We start from the raw sequence: 20,521 nt of genomic DNA on the forward strand, positions 1-20,521 counted from the left end.
TAAAAGCTGTTTTTTTTTTTACGGAAAGGGAGGAAAGGAAGTCACTTAAACCTCAGCAGAGGAAATGACTAACACTTAAGACTACATCATCAACATTTTAAGAAATGTAAAAGATTTTCTCTTGTCATTTATTCAAAGTAGACTTTGATGCTATTTTGGGCATTTCATTTCATTAGGGCTTGATCAGAGAAGCAAGTTAATCTGGAGTTATCTGGAAACTTTGCTGAAAGAAAACCAGAGCTCTTTTTATAATTGAGTTCTAGTTTTTAAGAAAAGAAAAAAAAAAAGCTATCCAAAAAGCACTCTGAACAGGTTTATGGACAGCAAAGATGTGTTTGAGCAGTAGGTAGTAAATAGTTACCTGGTGGGGCTACCATTCTCTGCCATTTTTGGAACAGGCATGTCTTGAGACAGTCCCGGGGGCTGAGGTTGTAGGTCTTGTGCCTTGACATGAGCTCCTGCATGGGCTCCAGGATTACACACAACTGCAGACACAACGGGACAAACCACACGCTCGGTTAAAGCAGATTTATGTAACATCTGATGAGAGAACAGTGTCCCTTCCACCGCTGCAGCCTCTTATCAAGGTAAAGCAAAACAACATCCATAAAAACACAGTTTGTTGCTCAATTAATCACCACAGTCTGACTTTGAGTGATTGATTGCTCAGTAAATCTACTTTTTATAGACGCTATTAATAAAGTACCTTTAAAAAACAGGTTTATTGTCAAGTGCTTTCGAGAGGAGCACAAGAAGGGAGAGGAAGATGGGCAGCAGGATACATTTTAATATGAGCAGCCTTTGCCGAGCTGTGTACAACAAAATGTGTATGACACATTTACGCGTGAATACACACGTTCGCGAGCACACACATTTATCTAACTCTTCCTTTCTTCACCACAACGGACGCACAGAACAGGCCCTCGTTCCCACACTGCTCTCCAACAATATTCTTCAGTTAAAAGACCTTAAGTACAATGTTCAGTCTGGAGAAAACTGTAAATCTCTGGTGATCTGCAGTGGGAGGAACCAGGGGTCAGCCTGTCATCTTAAATACATTAAGCCTAGCTTATCCAGATAACATCTGGGTAACATTAAGAGATGGCCAGTCCCCCTTTTTTAATAGTAGTGAGCATCCAAATGCTGTTTGGTGCAGTCAGAGGACAGTGATTGGACAGTTATAAGGCTGTCTTATTGCTGGACTAACCACAGGATAAAATTGGGATCAAACTCCAGGCAACCTGCCTGTCTTTTTCCACTAACTGGCTAAAACAGTTTTCTTTTCTCCCTGAAATTTGACCATTGTGCTTTTTTGGAGCAACACCATGTTTTATGATGGAAAATATCAACAACTGATGCTTTCCAGAAAATTCATAGACAATAAAGAAGCAGAGCAGACCTGCATCTTTGTTCTTCCATGTTAGCAAGAAGCTTGCATGTCTTGCATGAGTAATGTGGAAAGACATAAAACACCACCTCTCCCAGTCCCTTACACCCACAGCATCTTTTTTTTAAAGCAGCACAAGCTTTCAAGATAGTTTTCGTTCAAAGACCGCCCTCAAAATTAAATGTTTTCAGATCTGATGTTGCTATAGTTGGTTGTGTTGGTTAAGTTTAGGCACAAAGAAGACTTAGTTAGGGTTAGAGGTTATTCATAGGGTTATTTTCACTGACCAATCCATTCCCCATTGGGGCTCTATAACAACATCACACTACATGCTGTTGATGGACAAAAGTCAAAATTCCTATGGCCACTAGAGCGCTTTGTCACTTATAAGTAATTTCTAGGGAATTTGCTTAAATTTCTTATATGAATTTCTTGTTTTAGCTACAGTAAGCAGTCAGTGTAGCTGCTGTTAGCGTTTCTGCATCTAAGTGTGACGTGAGATCACAAATGACTGGGGTGACAGTGGGCGTAGGATCACTAAGTTGCTCAAGGTCACCTCGATAGTCGTTACTCAGAGAAAGGAGACTGTTAATCATTCACTGCATGCTCAAATGATCTCATCTGACCTTCAGCATCCCACCACCTCTACATTTCTGATGTCAATTCTAATCAACATGCTCATCTTGTCTTCAGCTGTACTGTTTAGCTACGTGGAGATTTAAAAAAAAAAAAAAAAAAACAAGGAAAAAACTTTGAAGGAGAACGTGCATCATGTGCAGTGTGTCTGTATCATTTGCTGCGATGTGTTAAGCAGGTTTGGATGCTTTTATACAAATCACCTGACAGAAATCTTTGCAGGAATATTTTAGCATGATGGATATTAGCCCAGGGATGTTCACTGGTCCTGGGTTTCAAACTAGTCATTCTAACATCTGTAGGCTCGGCTGCTTACACCAAATTACCCTACATAAACATAGTAATGTCTGCTGCCATTCCCTGTGTTAGGACGGCAGTGTTTTGATGCCATGCAGCTCGAGGTAAAGTGAACATCCCTGTAGCAGACTAATCCCTTGTTCTCCTCTGATAGTTCCCTCCTGACAGTAATATCCCTCCCCAGCTCAGCCAACAAGCTCTGGCTCTCAGCCTGAAAACAAGGGCTATTTTCAGGCTGAATAGTAGGAAGCCGGCAGCTCCAATACATGGAAAAGCTTAAATACTCCAAATGAAAAAAAAAAAGAGTGTGTTTGTGAGAGTTGGAGAAAGGCCGGTTGTAACCCCTTAGCCAGGAAACAGCCAGTCTCTTTTGGAAGGACAGATAAACGCTGGGAAAGGTCTTTACACATTATCACCAGTTTAATGTGAGGAAAAGGGTGTATTTTACCTCGACATCCTAAGATAACAGTAGGGGAAAATATCATTTGCAAAGAGTGCGACATGGTGACCGAAAGTGAGTGGTTCCCAACCTGGGGGTTGAGACCAAGAATGGGTCACGAGATGAATCTAAAGGAATCAAGAGATGATCTCTGGGGATTTTCGGACTTTTCTGTAATCTTTGCTTTGATCTTGTCACATGTTGTACGGTGTTATCTCATCAGGCCTCAAAAAGGCATCCAGATGAATCAGTAAATTAAGGAAAAATCACACTTGCTTCGTATTAAGGGCCACAAGAAGAAAAAAGTTGGGAACAACTGCTGTACAGGCAACTAAAATCTCAATGAAACACTGAATCTGAGCCTTCAGTTCTTATTTCTGCTTCTTGGTGCTTTTTTGAAACTGGCAATCTGGGTGAACTAACATGCTTAAAATGCAAATTAAATAAAGTGAATATCATTATTTTTAAACTAGTGAAATAATCTATGTAGTTTACGATGATTTCATTATCGCTGAAATGAAAGAAAACCTCAGAAGAAGGTTAAATCCCTCATTAAGATGAACTTTTTCTGTAGCATTTAAAATAAAACCACATTGCGTTCTGGGAAAAGCCAGCCAATTTCTAATTTAGCAGACATATGAGGATTTATGTGAAATATTTCAGGTATAGACCGCCGAGGCAATGCAAGTCATTTCGACAACTGATTTGGACACAAATAACTTAACCTCTTCCATTAAAACGTATGTTGTCAGCAGGCAGAAAACAAGGCACGACCCCTGTTTCATTGTTTGGTTTGCTGAGCACTGACCATCTGAATCACCAAAATAAAGAATGAGCAGAAGCAAAATCTTTAGTGTGTAATTACAGATACTTGAATTATATGTTTTCTCTTTCAATGGCGTTACTGTTGCTTTCTGTATAGAAAATCGCTGTTATAGGAAAACAAAAACAGCCACCCTGCTCCCTCTCTCCCTCTCTGTCTTTCTTCACTCAGTTATTATAAGCAGTGGAGGTGCCGTTCCCCGATTCGCGCGCCATTTCACAATTATGAGTCTCAACAGGGAGCGTTCATTAATGTTATGCTAATTTTCTGTATCCAATTAATTCTTCTCTCTCCTGCTCGCTCTTGTTCTCCCATTTGGAAATCGTAGCTGTCAGTCAACTGTGGCGTTGAAAAACACAAACAAAACCCTGTGAAATAATCACTAATGTATTCAGCCAGCTTATACTTCCTATTTCTGTAAATTATATTGCTGCGGTCAGGTAGAAAAACATGTATATGCAGAGAGAAAAGAGAAAATAAAATAAGTGCTTTTTTTTGATGCCATGAAATTATACACTCAGGTTTCAAACGCCTCAGAGACATAAAACGTGTTCAGCACATAAATAACAACATAAGCTTTCAATTCCAGTAAGACAGAGAAAAGCAGTCACATTTATATTAAATAAAGAGTGACTATGTAGAAAGGCATATCTGGAAAATGAAACTTAAGTCAAACTTGAAAATTCAAACACTGAATATACCTGTGAATGTAAAATGTTTCATTTTCTTGCCAAAGAACATATTAAATATGACAAGCCATGCATATTCTACATAATAAAAACATCTTTATGCTTTCTAGACACATTTAGTTCAAAAATATGAGCAACATGAATTATTACATTTAAAAATGGACACGAATTGTTCCTCCGTGTGCATTAAAGTGTGAGGAGTTGAGAACAAAAACAAAAGCAAAATGACAGTCATAGACATTGTCACACACACACACACACACACACACACACACAGTCCTTACCCTGAGGTAGTTGAGGGTGAAGTTGGTCAAGCCCATGCGAGTGATGTTTTTGGACAGTTGTTCCAGCACCTGAGGGTCTTGTGCCTAAAGTCAGCAGCAGAGAAGTGAAAATGAACAATATCCATGTATAACATAAGATATATATGTTGTATATCTATATCTTGTTATGTTTGCATTCAACTGGCTATGAATAAACTAATTATCTGCAGGCAATTAGGCTAATTGGCATTCATCGGATATGCACAATCAACACATTCACACCCTCAAGTCACAAATGCAACTACTTAACATTGTTATTGCAGTTGTGCCACGAAGCTGAATGGAAGCAGTTCAGGGCTTCATTTGATACTATTTTAAAAGTGTGAGCTACTTAATCAACATTACTTTGTCATTCCATTTAAATTTCCACACAATTTTCAATTTCATATCTGTACGGGATTTTACGATGTTGCTCCATGTATGTATACGTGGAGCTGGGCAGCAGAGAAAATCAGTTTAATAATGGGAAACCTGCAGATATAACTCAGCCTTCCATTACATATATTTTACTTTTTGTTTTTGTTTATGATGAACAGTTGACATATTCACACATAAGATCTTCAAATGTGTTAAAAAAAAAAAACAGCTCTGAATAAATTGATTGTAAATTCGAAAATGCATGGAAATCCTGTGATTATACAGCGTGTGTAGGAGTAAAGAATACATCTTAAATAAGAACAAAGCAAAAAAAAAAAGAAGCAAAGATAGCAATTACAGGACGACATCTGATTGAAAAAAAAATCTCATGAAGACACGATTATTCACTAAGCTTGTTTGCCGCTCCAAGAATAAGCAGTCAAATCATAAAAAGCTGTAGGTATTGACAGAGCAAAACATAGCCCAGACTGAGGAGGAGCAGTGAGCACACTTGCATTCACCGCCTCATGAAAAATGCATAATTCTATCTCCAGTCGCATCTCTGTGTGGAGAAAGTCGAGAGAGAGAGAGTTCTTCTGTGCCGTCAGCAGACCAACATGAGTGACAGGAGAATAGAATTAGTGTGCATTATTGGCAGAACATCAGAAACTGAACTACTTTACTCATCAAGTAGAATTAGTCTAAACATACTGTACAAAAATTTGTCTTGGCAAGCACCGGTGCAGCCATGTATTAACAATTTGTGGAGTTGCACGAGTAAATACTGGCACATATGGTGCAGGGACAACACAGACACTGAGTTCAAAAGGCCAGAGACAGACAAACAGCAGAGTACAAACTCTTCGAGAACACATTTAGCATTTAAGATGCACAGCAGTGGTCCAAATGAGACGTTTGTACAGTGAAGACAATAACAGTGTGCACCTACAGTACATCCATTGAACCATTTCGGGCCATCTCATCATACTATATACTTTCTGCACACTTTATTCTACATTTACTTGAGAGATGCATTTACTTTGCATATTGAATTTTACGTACAAAAAATATGATTAGCTTATAAAATATGACCCATTGTTGGGAATTGAAGTACCCAACCGCATATAACGTAGTTAAATTTAGCTCCAACTTGACCCACCAAAACAATAAAATGTTGCTTCCACATTAATGCTTCAGTAATAATAATCTAATAATATATTTTACAAGAATATAACAATCACAGGGGCTGTTTGTCAGCATAACAAATACTTACTTTTGATAAATTGAGTACTTTTCCTAGACTATATTTTCCAAACAGACTTATCTAGCATCCAACCTGACCTATTTACTACCCACCTGGAGATGTGGTATACAAAACCAATGCAGAACATATGCTATATATACGTTAGTGTCTCTTTGTAGACTGCAGATTGTATGACTGCTCACTGTATTAATGTTTTTAGCAGCTCTCGCATCTTTGCTGTGTTGTATTATTTGCCATTTCTTATTTATTTAATGTATCTATATGCATTCAATTTTAATGTATCTGTGGACAAAAGCTCGAATCCTCCACTGCTGTACCTTTTGTGTGTACGGGGGAATGCATATTGCATGTGTGGGTGTGTGTTTGTTTGTGTTTGGTAGCAGATGTTTGGGAGGGAAAACATCGGACACATCACCTGAGATGATGCCTCCATAGTGTTTTATTGGTGTGTATTTTGTTCATCGTCTTGGTGTTTTTCTTCTGGCCCTGAAACAAGGTGCCGCAGCGTAAAGTACATTTACTCAAGGAGCGCACTCAAGTGGAGTTTTGAGATACTTGTACTCCGTGTTGTTGCAGCTTTATACTTCTACTCCTTCACAATTCAAAGGCACAACTATTGCACTTTTTACCCCACTGCACATAACTAGTGTAGAGATGGTAAAAACATGACAGCACAATGTTTTTTGTGCTTTATTATAAGATGATATTATGCAACATCATAACATTATATAAAACACTTAATTGCGATGTTGATAACTGATAAAACGTTGTAAAACAATAAAACACTGTGGATCGGCCCGTTCAGCATAGTGTGTACTTACACTTTTAACACTGTAAGTACATTTTTCTGCATATATTTCTGTACTTTCTGATTATGAATGTGAGACGCTGTTACTTTTAGCTGAGTAAAGGATCTGAATACAAAAATCTTATGGCCTCTGTAATGGAACAAACACTATTAAAGTCATAACAAAAGTAAAAAATACTCAAAAAAATAATGACACCCAAATGTCTTATTGAAAAAAATCACCTTTCTCTGTCTCTGAAGTCAGCATCTAGTGGGCGTTAGGAGAACTGCAGAACTTTGGCTTTGGCTTCATCACTTGGCTGTGATGGTTTTGCACACATTTGCAGAACTGTATTGACAGCTGCAGCGACTTTCATTGTGAAGCTTAGCTGTACATGGGCGAGCTTTTATTTGAGAAGTTATGAAACGCTAATTAATTTCACATTTTTATGGACGTAAACAAAATTACAACAAAATCTAAAACAGCCATTGGAGATTACCTTTCGTAGTGATTAATCAATCTCGACATCTACTCAAAATATTCTTTATTCCATAAAAGCACCCACTCTGCTGTCTTGTCTTCGTCATATGTTTCTCAGTAATTGTAACTAAATTGAGTTAAAACAAGCTACTTTTTTTTTTTTTACAATAAGTAAAGTCAGTATTAACACCATGTTGCTCTATTTCTAAAGTGCTTTACTGAAGACAGATTCATTTTTGATGCTCTTTCCATCACCGGACAGACCTCTTAATATCTTTAAATAATGATTAATATCAATTACAGGCCGTTTCCTTATAAACCTCTGAGAACTAAAATAAGAGCAAACTATATTTCTTGTCCACACAGATCCTCATGAGTCATTGCCAAGAAAAGAAAATGCAGCAGTGGTTCAGCTCGTATCAAAAACCGGGCTTTCCACAGTGGCTACATTTGTACTTGTATCTGCAGTTTCAACTTTCCTATTCTGACTCCCATGTGTCTGTATCTGCTTTCATTAGTCCAGGCAGCGATCAAACGAGCGAACTCACACACACAAATCACTGAAGATCTGGCCAGGACGCACAATACCCCACAATATCCCACTCTCCAGGAATTAGTGTGAGTACCCAGAGGGGCCAATTTATTGCTGAGTGAAATTCATATGAAGATTTGGCCAAAAAATAAGCTGGCTATACAGGCAAAGCTGCCTCTCACGCACACACACCTTGAGGTCCGAGGGGGTAAACAGAAAATACTGGGAGAGAATCTTGTTTTATTTATAAAGCAAATGGGAGGAGCTGCATATATATCAACTGTGCCGCATATCACTGCTGAAAAGAGAAAGCCATGTAAGAGCATGATAAATAATTTATGGGTTTTTTTTGTCATTTTCTTACCAAAGCCCTTTTCAGACAAGGAATACGTAACATTGCTGGCTTAATCTATGCGTTAACTTAATGGCTCTTGTCATTCAGAGCAAGGTGATTTTAATGTAAATGTTTCCTTCGGTCTTTTTAAAACATGACAGGGCGTTTATGGAAAGAGCCCGGCGCAATACTTGTGACCTTGTACGTCACAGTGCAGGCGTCATCACTGCTGTACGAAGCTTGATAATACGAAGGAGGAAAAGTGTTGTCTGTTTCTCTCACAGGAGCTTTAATTAATGACGATGCTGAGCGTAATGAATGCTCTACCCCTCTTCTAGTGAACTAGCTAATACATTTTCATACCAATTCCATCAGTTATTAGGCAGAGAATTCTGCTGCCTGTTTCCTAAAGTCTGACAGCGCACCAGTACAGAATGACGCTGGGAATTTGTATTGTAAAGCACTTAGCTGGACATTCATTTAAGTTAAAAGTTGAGGATATAAAGAAGGAGGCAGCCAGTCTAATTATTGTGCTTGTATGAGATTTTCTTTAAATTTATAATGTCCTGATCGCACTGCGAGGGAAATAAAAAACTACAAACTTATCTGACATTCAAAGATTCTCCTTAACAACGTAGGATCGGCTCATTCAAAGTAGTTTATAGTTTATTAAGGTGAATTTATTTACTTTGAGCATGGGAGATGAAACTTATTACAATTAATTACAGAGATTTCAGCCAGTCACTGAGTTGCTGTACTTTTTATGTTAATCTCACAGCTTTCAAGTCAGACTTGTGCCGTGTGCAGTGTTGTGGGAATGTTAGTATGTATGTATGTCTTTTAAATAAAAGTGGCGCTCTTTCAGACATGAGACCAACATGTAAAATCTACGTGAAGCAGAACATGTTCGAAAGAGGCTTAACAGAGTTTTACAACTATTGGAACCTTTGAAACACATAATCACCACTGTATAGCACTGGGCCCAATGTCAATGTACACTCAATTGCAAATTTCCAAGGTACATATAGCTAAAACTAATACAAAAGTCTAATACAAAAGTCCTGCAATGAATTCTATACATTCATGAGGGTTATAATGTTCAGGTTTTGTTGAAGCTGTTTTAAATAAACTTTATGATAATTTCGGAGTGCTTTTGAAGTATGATACGTTATACTGAGAGATGTTTCAGTCATTTTTATGAAAGCAGCATATATTTCAGGACTGCATTAGTATAAGTGATGTATGTTTTGGTTCTATATAATTCAGCTTATTTTGTTCATTAAAAAAACTGTTGTGTTTCTTTGACAGCAGTGCCGTATCGTACAGTTTCACTTCAGAATTATTTGAAAATAGAAGACCTTCTGCTAGCTCCAGCTACACTCCACAGCTCCAGTGACTAAATGTATGTTACACTTAGTGGAATTAAGCAGATTATTCATTCGACCTTGTTTTTTTCTCTCTCTCTCTCCCTCTCTCCCTCTCTCTCTCTCTCTCCCTCTTCAGACAAGGGTCTTTTTTATCCTCTGTGGCCTTTGATGTCTGCAAATAAATTGGTTTGCAAAAATCCGTCCAAACTGCTTTGTTGGCGTTTAAATTTCATATGCTCATGAATAGCTTCTAAAAAGTGTCCTGGTGGATTGCAGAGATCCTCGTTAGGATTCAAAAAGTGACACCTAAAACGGGCAGATGCGGGGTGTTATTTTGTCGCGCGTTAATGATGTCACACTCACGTGCATGGCCAGGATGCTGCGGGGGATGAGCTCTCGGTACTGCCGGATGGTAAAGTGCCACGTCTTGATCCTCATCAGATCATCAAAGGCAAACTCCAGTATCAAACGACCCTCTGTACAAACCTGGACAAAGATCACATAGTTAGTGTTACTTTACATTTCTCCTCAGCCTGATATCTGTTTCAAAAATCTTAAATCAGCTGGCAGACGGCCATCAGCTGATTTGGACGCAGACAAAACAGAAATCAGTGTTTATTGGCCAGGCGTGATTTTGATAAAAAAAAAAAAAACGCTGGAAGTTTTGGAATTTGTTCAAGGACTTTGTAGCATGGAGCGAGCTATTATGCTCCCAATATTTACTCTGCTCGCTTCCCTCATTCAGAGCATCTGTCCTTGGGCCTCTCAACCATCCAGCTATTTCTAAAATGTGAAAATAAATGTAATCTGGAGAGGGGTGTGTTTACACCAGAGACAAAAGAACTTCAGGTCAGAGAGAGTTGCCAATTAGGAGGAGAGAGAGAGGGAGAGAGGGAGGAAGACAGAGAGAGAAACAGCGAGGGGAAGAAAAAAAAAACATTTTTTCGCCCCTTTAGCTGAATTCAGCGCTTGCCGGGGCCCTTGCGCTTCTCCCGTATTTTGTTGCTGTGACAACCAGGGAGAGAGAGGAAAGAGAGAGAGAGAGAGAGAGAGAGAGAGAGAGAGAGAAATGGAGAGACAGACAGAGAGAAGGGGGGGAAAAAAAATCAGCTGATTAGTTGGCATGGCAACGGCAAAGATGTAATCCCACCAGACACACTCTAATCAATGCCCCCAGCGCAGATGGTCTCCTGAGGATCAGCAAGAAAGAGGCTAGCGGCCAGACTGCACTGCAACCCCCCCCCCCAACCCATCCCCTTCCCTCCCTTCTCACCCTCATTCCCCACTTCCCACCCACCCACCTACCCCTGCTGGTCACGTGCTTCACCGCTAACTCCAACACACACACAAAAAAAAAAAAAAAAAAAAAAAGAATAAATAGAAGCCCGACTGCTCCAAAAACCCCTGAATGCAGAGCTGTTTCTCTGCTGTCTTGACTGAAAATGTGGATACTGTATAATGTTCTCAGGCTTTGTGCACCGGTGCGTTTCCTGAGTTATTCAACCAACTGAGATTACAATAAGTACATATAGAGAGAGTTTTCCTCCATAATTAAATAGTATCTCATATTTGGAAAAAAAAAAAGTGACATCTATTATTAAAAATGCCTGATCAGAATGAAAGAAAGTTTTGAAAGACTTTTATTTTACAACATCTTTGGACCACTACATATTTTGCTTTACTGTGGTGCATTCTAACAAGCACTTTACAACAATACACCTGAATCACACATCTCTTTTATTCTTAAATAAATAAATAAATATTTGCACAATTAACTTTAACAAGGGGATTGTAATGTATATATTAAATGCAGATTTTTAATGTCATATCTCTCTAACGTCTTTAACATTCTATTTTGATTTCATTTATATGACACGAAATGTATGTAATGTGTCTCCGTGCTGCTGGTGTAACACATACTGTACATTTCCTCCAAGCGGTAAATAAAGTATTGTCTTTTCTTATGGAACTGAATGAGAAAATGTTGGGGTATACTTTTATTTATTCTTAAAATAGATATAAGCATTTTGGAAATTAACACTCCCATTCAATAACTGACACAATTCATTGCTGATACAGTGGTTTTACGTGCAAACACGTTAGGGATCTGCGCAGTTGGATAATGGGCTTGTCTGAGCCAGATAAGTGTGGATTAGACTAAAGCAATGTTTGGAAATAATCCTTGGTGTTTAATGGACAATGAAAATGGTCTTTATTTTACTTTTTTTTATTTAGTCTAATTCCAGCAGCCGTTTGTCCAACAGCTGACGTCAGAGTTCAGCGTGAGAGGAAGGGTGCGACGTGACTTGTAACACCCCAAAATTTAAAACAACACCTTCCCAACAGCCCAAACTGTGGGTGTGAATGATCACTGTCCAGTGAAAGTCACGTATCTCCAAATATGGTGATTTTTCATTTTGAAGACAAACTCAAGGACTGAAGTGTTCCTTAATGGGTTGAGAGAATCCCTCTACTTCTTAAATTAAATAAACAATTTAAAAACCCACTGGATTATCTGAAATATGTATCATCACAAAGTTGAACACAGGCCTGTTTTTCTTGGAGATACATGTTTTCACGTCAGCTGCAAAATGCAGACGTGACTTTTAGAGTTTTAACTGAAAAAAGCCTTAAAACCACATAGTATGAATTAATTATTTTGTAAAGGAAAGTGCAGTGAAGATTAAAAACAAGAAATCACATTTGCATATTGTAAGCTGTATGCATTATTATTTAACTTTTGACTTCAAAATTATCATCACTTGACCCTCGGGTTCTCAGTCCATGCTGAATTATAAGAGCAAATGTTGTAATTAATCCACTAGTCATCAAACTGCTGTTTAAAGGTGAAAAAGAAACAAACAAGTGCGACTTTGGTGTTTTTCTCTTTCTCCTTTGAAATGAAATGCATCGTAGTCATTATGAGAGTGGATGAGTTTCATGCCCTTTGGCCACTGAAACCTATTAAAAGACCAAATACTTAGCATGTATGAGGAAATAAGTAATTCTGTACATCATTCCTGAAAGTACACTTTTTGTAGATTTATGGTGTTTACCCACCAGCAGTGAAATAACTTGAATTGTGTTTACTAGTGAGCCACTGTCTTGTGATGCTTTCCAGTTGCTGTAGCCTACAGTGAAACAACACCGCACTATTGATTTCTTTTTCCATAGTGCCAACTGTGTATTTAGCATTGCCTCCACTATTGCACTTGTTTCTTTCTGCAAGCTTTCTGTTTCTCTGTAACCGACTTGGCAAACCAGTTAAATCAGAACCAGAATAAGAATCACTTTAATTGCCAAGCGCAATAAATGAGCAGGAATTGGTCTTAGTGGCACTGGTGCAGAGGCACATCAACCACCAACTTTTCCACCAATTCCAGAGTAGATTCAATCATACAAAGCTATTTATCTCTCCGTACTGAGAAAGGATTGGTTAAAATCTAATATTTTTAGCTAAACAGTGTTCCCGTATGAAAACTAGGAAGGAAAATCCCTTGAATTAAAAAGTGGCCCATTAAACGGCACAGCCCCTCACAGAGAGTCCCCATTGATTTAAGAGCAGGGTCATAAATCTTCCACACAACGGGGCTGAGATCAGGGGATCTCCGTCTCAAAAGAGTAAGAAGGAATAACAGCATCCTGCTGCTAAGACACTATTCAATACTGTACCCTAACATGACAATCAATTAACAACAGAGGAGCTGAAGGTCATTAAATCGATTATTATGAGCAGTCATGACTGCTTCTGGGGAATATTAATGGGACCAAAGTTGACTAAATATGCTCAATTATAGTAACAAGCTGCTGACAGGTTTTATAATAGTGCAACTGAACGTGACCCTCTATATGGGTAAGTATAAAGTCAAGAGCTTGGCAATTACAGCATATTTTTGTATTTATGGTTAATGTATGTATAATCAAGGTGTGCAACTGTAACTTTGTTGTGTTTAGAGCTGATGAGATGAGTCAATTAATCAATCTGGAAAGAACTTTGATCATTGATGAATCGCTTAATTTGTAATTTCAGGAAAATGTCAATGGTTGCAGCTTCTCACATGTGAATATTTGCCTGTTTTCTTTTAATAACAGGTACCTGAACAATCCATTAGAACAATTAGAATATATTAACTTAGCTCCTGGGAACTTTTGGAGGAAGTTTCTTCTGTTTTCTGACATTTTATAGACCAAGCGATTGATCAGTTAATTGCTAAAGTATATTAAGATGTGTGTGCTACAAGACTTTTTAAATAAGTTCCCTCACCAAGCAATCAACTTACAACTGGGAACCTAATTCCGCAGCTCTCATATATTTAACAAAGATATTTTTAGGATATCTATGGTGTGTTTATATACTGCAGAATATATTTCAAACATATCAATAGTACATAATTGGATTTCTTGATTGTCTCTACAGTTTTCTGTCAATAAAGGTTAAACTGTCAAAAAATCTAATCTTAAGAAAATGACTAGGACATAAGCTATTGGATGTCTGTCAGACATGTACATATCCGAATAGAATTGAATGAACAAGTGGATTCCTGCACACAGCCTGTGCAAAATGTAAAAATGTCGCTAGAAAGTCACTACCTTATGGCCATAAACCAGCTTTTTATGGGCTGCTAATCACAAAGGGGTCAATTCACAGGAACATCTGACACAAACATTCAGTACTTAAATGCAAATACAATATAAACATAAAAAGATGAGTAAAAAAAGAAAACCTGAGATGACAAAAAATAGGACAAAAGCAACATACATTAACTAAAAATAAGCAGAGAGGAGGGTGTTAGTCAGCCATCAGTGTAGGTCCCCTCTTGTAACATAATCATAACAACACCCATGGTGAGAAAAGTGTTGGTAAAATGTCAAGACCTACTTCAAGTTACAGGAACATGTTAATCCACAGTATGAAGAGGAATGTCAGCAGCTTGTTGCTATGGACGAGCCTTTCTTAGTTAACTCTCATCCATTTCATATTCACCAGAAGAAGTCATGAGTGCTGTACATCTCCAATTAATAACCTTCAGCTCCTCTGTTGACTTTCATATTAAGGCACAGTATTGAATCGCTTCTTTGATTTTTGCATACCTTGCAATAATGGTAGGTATTGTTATGCATGATGTTAGATTGCTGCAATGATAACATGAAGATATTCTAGATTCTAGTTCCTACAATTAGAACAAAATTATAGTAGTGTGACCACTCAAATATGCCTGAAATTTGGAGAAGTTACTACACAGCAAAGCTCAGAAAACACACATAGTTGCCAGAATATCCACTAGGAAATTTCCCCCCCCCCCACAAAAAAAAAAAAAAAATCCACTCAGGGAATTAAATTCACTTGAGCTGAGATCACTGTGTCATGAACTCGCCTTTTGCTCTTTGCTCACCTCCCAGCATGCAGAAACCCCCAACTGGGCACCGGTAACAAGGGCCGTGCCCTTGGTGCTAACACACACCAGCCAGGAAAAGCAAAGCCTGCTGGGTAGTGAATAGAGGTGCTGGGATACCGGGGGCGGGTGGGAGGTTGGGGCTTTTGGTCAAATTGCCACTCTGTGTCACCTTGTCAACACCTCGCCGACCTGCGAAGCCTCACACACTCCTGTCTGTACTCCAGCACCTGGGTAGCACCACCCACTCCTGCACCCTGCTATCCACGCCCATTCGTTAGTGTGTCTGATAGTGAGAGCACCACGCGTGAAACTGGGCTCAGCGCCCTCAGAATCTGCTTCTGTTGACTTCATTTCCTTCTCTTCTATGTTGCTCACCATAACCATTACATTGACTGGTCAAACTACACTGTATCTCTACATTTATGTTCCTTTTATATTCCTCTTTTACTTATTTTGTACACTTTTTGTTATATTTCTAGGAGGAAAAAAACATGTGCAACCTGCTTCGGCAATACTGTGTGTAAAGGATACTTTTCATGATCCTTTCTATTAGTAAGATCTGGAAACATGGTGATATTACAACTATAAAGTCAGAAAAGGTGAGATAATGAAATATACTGTAACCAAGGCCACCGTTTAGCCAAATTATCAACCAGTGGTTCCCAAAGTGGATGCACTGAGGATGGGCCAAGGAAGCCTTAAGATTTGTTCATCTCTGTTTTTTTAAATGTTATTTTTTTATAATGTTTCGATACACATTATAGCATAGACCACAATTCTATTCATAATTTCAAATACATCAATGCAGAAATAATGGTGAATAAAGACTGCTTCATAAATCCTATTAAATATGCAGACATGGTTTCATGGTAAAGATGAATGTTTTGTGGAACATGGCACACAGCAAGTGATAGAAGAACGCTGATAACGTTTAAAAAAAAAAAAAAACCTATAAGGAGGAAGGCCGCCCTATTCAGAAAAACTTTAATAACCAAGCATCGGAACCACCTCATCTGAGGGTAAAACCAAAAGCTTGTGCACAGGAAATGATGGTAATAATTACTTATTAAACAGGAAAAGTTTGCATGCACAATTATGGCAAGAACAGCAGGTCACTGTCGAACCAGCCTGTGATTAACGGCGATGATGACAGTTTGGGTAATAGTTTGTGTGTGGTGTCTTTTCAGTGCCTCAGATCTCAGCAATTAACTTGGTGACTACAGTGTTGTGATTACTGAGAGGAATGATGCCTAAAACTACACAAATATGATCCATTGCATAAAACCAGAGTTATTCTTTAAATATGGCCATGCCAATACACCGAATCTGAATTATAAATTTTGAAGGGGGAGAGAGAAGCAAAGAAAGAGACAGATACAGGCAGGGAGAGAGAGAGAGACGGAGAGAGAGAGAGAGGGAGAGAGAGTAGGAGAGCAAGAGAGCGAGTTGGGAGCTGGGGATGATTTCTCTAGGGATGAAGGATGCGTGTGTGTGTGAGTGTGAGTGTGTGTGTGTGTGTGTGTGTGTGTGTGTGTGTGTGTGTGTGTGTGTGTGTGAGCGTGTGCGTGTGTGTGTGTCTGCGCGTTGAGGGTGCAGGGGGGGGGTTGAGAAGAAGAAGAGGAGGAGGGTGGATGAGAGAGAGAGCGGTGGAGTAGAGAGCGAGGGGAGAATGAGCGAGCGAGTCAGGCAGCGGGATGAGAGAGAGGAGGAGGAGGAAAAGAGGGGGGAGAGGTGGTGGAGGGGGAGTGTATGTGGGGGAGGGAGGGTGGTGGTGGTGGTGGTGGTGGTGGTTGAGGAAAGCGAGGCGAGGCAGAGCTGATTGAGATTCGGGCCTCCAGAGCTGCAGGCTCGCTGCTGCTGCTGCTGGGAGCTCAGGGAGAACACGCTCAGTTATTGGAATTCTTTTTTTTTTTTTTCTAATGAATTAATTCTTCTCATCCAATTTAGGTGAAGATGAAAAGAGAGCAGCGCTGCGAGTATCAAATTTAGCTTTTTGTTGACCGGGCCTGGGCCGTTCTGTTTCTGTTCTGTACAGCTAATATCGGACGCTGGTAATATATTATGTTGGGGTTGTTTTTTTTTTTTGTTCCTTTTGGGAAGCCTTGTTTACAAAAAGCAAACAAGAGCAGCATAAAAAGACATTTCCTGTGTGCGTTATTGGGGACGTTTCATACTCATTTACCAATATGAAAGCACAAAGAGCCCCCCCAACCCCCCTTTCACACACCACATGAATACAAATTCATCTTACCTCCAACTGTGCAGAGAAAGTGTTATTGACCTCATGAAACCCCCTTCACCCCCTCATGAAACCTCATGTAGGCGGTCACGTATGTAGATACACACTAACATACACTCACAGAGACACTGGGACGGAGGTAAACACCCGTCACGTCTGAGATTTGTCTTCGGTATGTAAAATGAAATCTGGCACTACACTGCTCAGAAACTTTTTCATATGCAAATGAGGTCAACATTTCCTTAAAGATTCACATCAAAACGTGAGGTGTTGCAACATGTTTCTTGATCTACAGTAATACAGGTAAGATGCATGTTACGTGAAAAATGCGAACATGAAGTTATTTACAAATCTCCAAACTCTTCGTGCAAACACTATTCATTCATTCACACAATTATCAAACCACAATCATATCACAGAGGTATTTAATCAGAAACACTTAGCTCACAAGTGGTAATATATTGGTGATAATCTATAATTGGTTTTATAGTTTATATTTATAATCTGAAACAAACAGGCTTCACTCTCTCAATAGTCAGAGCAGCAACAAGGATTCCACAGGGAGAAGAAATCTGAGTCATCTAAAACTGACTGACTAACTAACTACATATCTAAGTATCTCTATGATTCATTAGTGGTTTCAATCAATAAATCTAATGTGTATTTTATGAATAACGTTGCAGTGTAGAGTAAATGTAAAGTAGAACCCCAACTGTAAATTAGCGGGGCCAATATGTAAGTCAATATTAGCCAATTAGATATACCATCAGTATCAGTGTACTATATACAGTATATCTGCTGATAAGTAAGAAAGCATTAAAACGCAGATGTGCTAAAGATAAAGGCTTTAAAGGCTTCTTAGGCACAGTGTATACCTTATATATAACATAGGTGCATGCTACTTCGTTTAGGCTACAGTATGTGTTTATGTGAAAAAAAGAATATCAGCTAATTGGTAATAATCAGAATTTACAAGATCTCGAATATCAATATTGATGTCAGCTTCAAAAATCTAATATTGTTCAGGCCCCTTATCACTAAAATAAATTCTGATTCAGCCTGAAAAGGAGGAAGAATTCAGACAATATTTAGAAACAAGACTAGAAAAGGCAAAACACCGCCTTAATGTCAATACATTCACAATTTCAGTTCACTAGTTCATTTGTATTGGAAATTCCAGCCCACTGGCACATCTTGTTCATTTCTTTTAAAAAATAAGATTTTTAGATCTAATAATAAAATTGAGTTCTTTTTTTTTTTTTTTTTCTTTTGCAGTGATTTTTTTTAATTCACTTTTTAGTCTCCAAGTCTGTGGCAGGTCAGCCAAAAAGTTAATTTCAGACTCTGCACACTACACACACACTTGCACACACTCGAGAGTGGGTGCATACTGTCAAGTCCTGAAAACAAGAGGGTGTATAGCTGTTTAATGTCAGAACAATCCGGTCTGGTGCTGTAGCTCAGGGTTCATGGTACAAAGAACATGGATTCCCTTTAGCTCGCCTGCTCTGCGCTGACAAGGTATCTGGCCTCAGATTCATTTAGACAGTCAGCAGAAGACCACTAAGAGTCAGCTAGCCATCTGGATCAGACTGCGGTGAAGCAGATATTCACTCCGGCTCACAGGGGGATTCTCTCCCCAAAGACAAAAGCAGATGAGCTCAGCTTTAGTACTTTCGGAAGACCTCTGTGTCAGGTTTGGATTATCTCACCTGCGCAATTTGTGTTTCCTCTGCTTTCCTTGCTTCTGTCTGTGCTTCACTTATACTGCAAAATACAATATACTTTTTTTAAGATCTTATTCACGTCTCACTAGCTTTGCTTTTTTGGAGTCCATAGGGGCTTAAGATTCTGTTGAAATCTTTAACATGCCAATGGATTTGGGGGTCTTGGGGGAGAAGGCCAAAGTGCTGATAAGTAAAGAGGGTGAACACGAAGATGTGGGACATTTTCCTGCATGAATCCTTGAGGAAAGTACAGGTTGGGTGCATTTCAGTGCTCGAGTCAGAATGATTGCATTTATGCTGTTTTGCGTAGTGTAATATTAAAGGACAGGTTCACAAATTCTTCAAGCCTGTGCTAAAATAATAGTTAGGCACCTGAATAAACCTCGAAACAGGTTTTGCTTGCTGTTATCAATCAGATTCCTTCCTAGTGTGCCTAGTGATGTTAATGAAATGTTTTTCATTAAGAGTACAACTACATTTTACTTCAGAAATCAGGCATCAGGGATGGACAACATCGAAACTACATAATGTTATCATTCATTCAACAAATGCCTCTCATTTGCCGCATGAATTATTGATGCATTATTCTTTTTCTTTTGCAAAAACAGGTATCTTTGTTTGTATTTATAATCCCAAATCATGTTTTTTTTTTTCCGTGTGCATACCAGGGAGTATCAATCAAACTGGTGTTACTTTGTTCTGATAAAATATCTTAGTTTTTTTTTTTAAACTTTCCTAAATCATGTTGTTGTTTTTTTATTGTGCACTTTGGGGAATATCAGTCAAACTGGTGTTAGTTTATTCATTTTAAGAATAGTTTTTGCAAAAGAGAAAGACCTTCCCATTTTTGACAGTAAGGCCAGCAGGTACAGCGTCATAGCACAGGGAAAAAAATGAAACAGAGAGGAAAAAAGAATCAAAGGGTGTGAATGGATTTGATCTTTAACCAGTTAAACACCTCATCTAGTCCATTATCATAGCTTGTGATCAATTATTCATGGGGAGCGGAGCTCAGGGGTCAGGTGTTACCTTTGTAAACATTGGCTTCCCGTGCTGGGTGACCATGGTGCACTGATCACAGTCCAGGGTGATGCAGGAGTTGTGGAAGGACTCCTTGGAGTGTTTGAGGATGTAGTGGAGCTCGGTGACCCCACCCTCGAACACCGTGCTGAAATAACGGGGAATCAACGTCCGGCCAATCGCTGCAGGGAGACAAAAGAGAGGGCAGAGCTGCTAAATATAGAAGCAGAGAAGACAGTGGGCTTGGATAAGAGAGGACTGAGGATCCACTTACAAAGTATCACTAATAGACTATAGTGATGATACCAGTATTAGGCCTATTACTACTACAATAGGTACTGTACAATTTCAAGGCTACTACCAGTAAAACTACTACTATTATATACGGCATTGAACTCCAGGCTGAACTGCTACTTGAATGAT

The 20,521-nt window shown here is 38.8% G+C and overlaps 1 protein-coding gene across 2 annotated transcripts in view; it reads right to left on the reverse strand.

The window, feature by feature from the left end:
• ldb2a (LIM domain binding 2a) overlaps positions 1-20,521 on the reverse strand; it is an 86,381-nt gene that overhangs the window by 11,467 nt on the left and 54,393 nt on the right. For both annotated transcript variants that reach the window (XM_070836552.1, XM_070836551.1), the window contains exons 3-6: positions 20,108-20,280; positions 10,080-10,202; positions 4,556-4,639; positions 362-485 (exon numbers count right to left, since the gene is read on the reverse strand). In XM_070836552.1, coding sequence (XP_070692653.1) covers positions 362-485; positions 4,556-4,639; positions 10,080-10,202; positions 20,108-20,280 — 504 coding nt within the window. The remainder of the gene's footprint in view (positions 1-361; positions 486-4,555; positions 4,640-10,079; positions 10,203-20,107; positions 20,281-20,521) is intronic.

This window comes from Pempheris klunzingeri, chromosome 9 (assembly GCF_042242105.1).
Source record: "Pempheris klunzingeri isolate RE-2024b chromosome 9, fPemKlu1.hap1, whole genome shotgun sequence".
Classification (NCBI taxonomy): Eukaryota; Metazoa; Chordata; class Actinopteri; order Acropomatiformes; family Pempheridae; genus Pempheris; species Pempheris klunzingeri.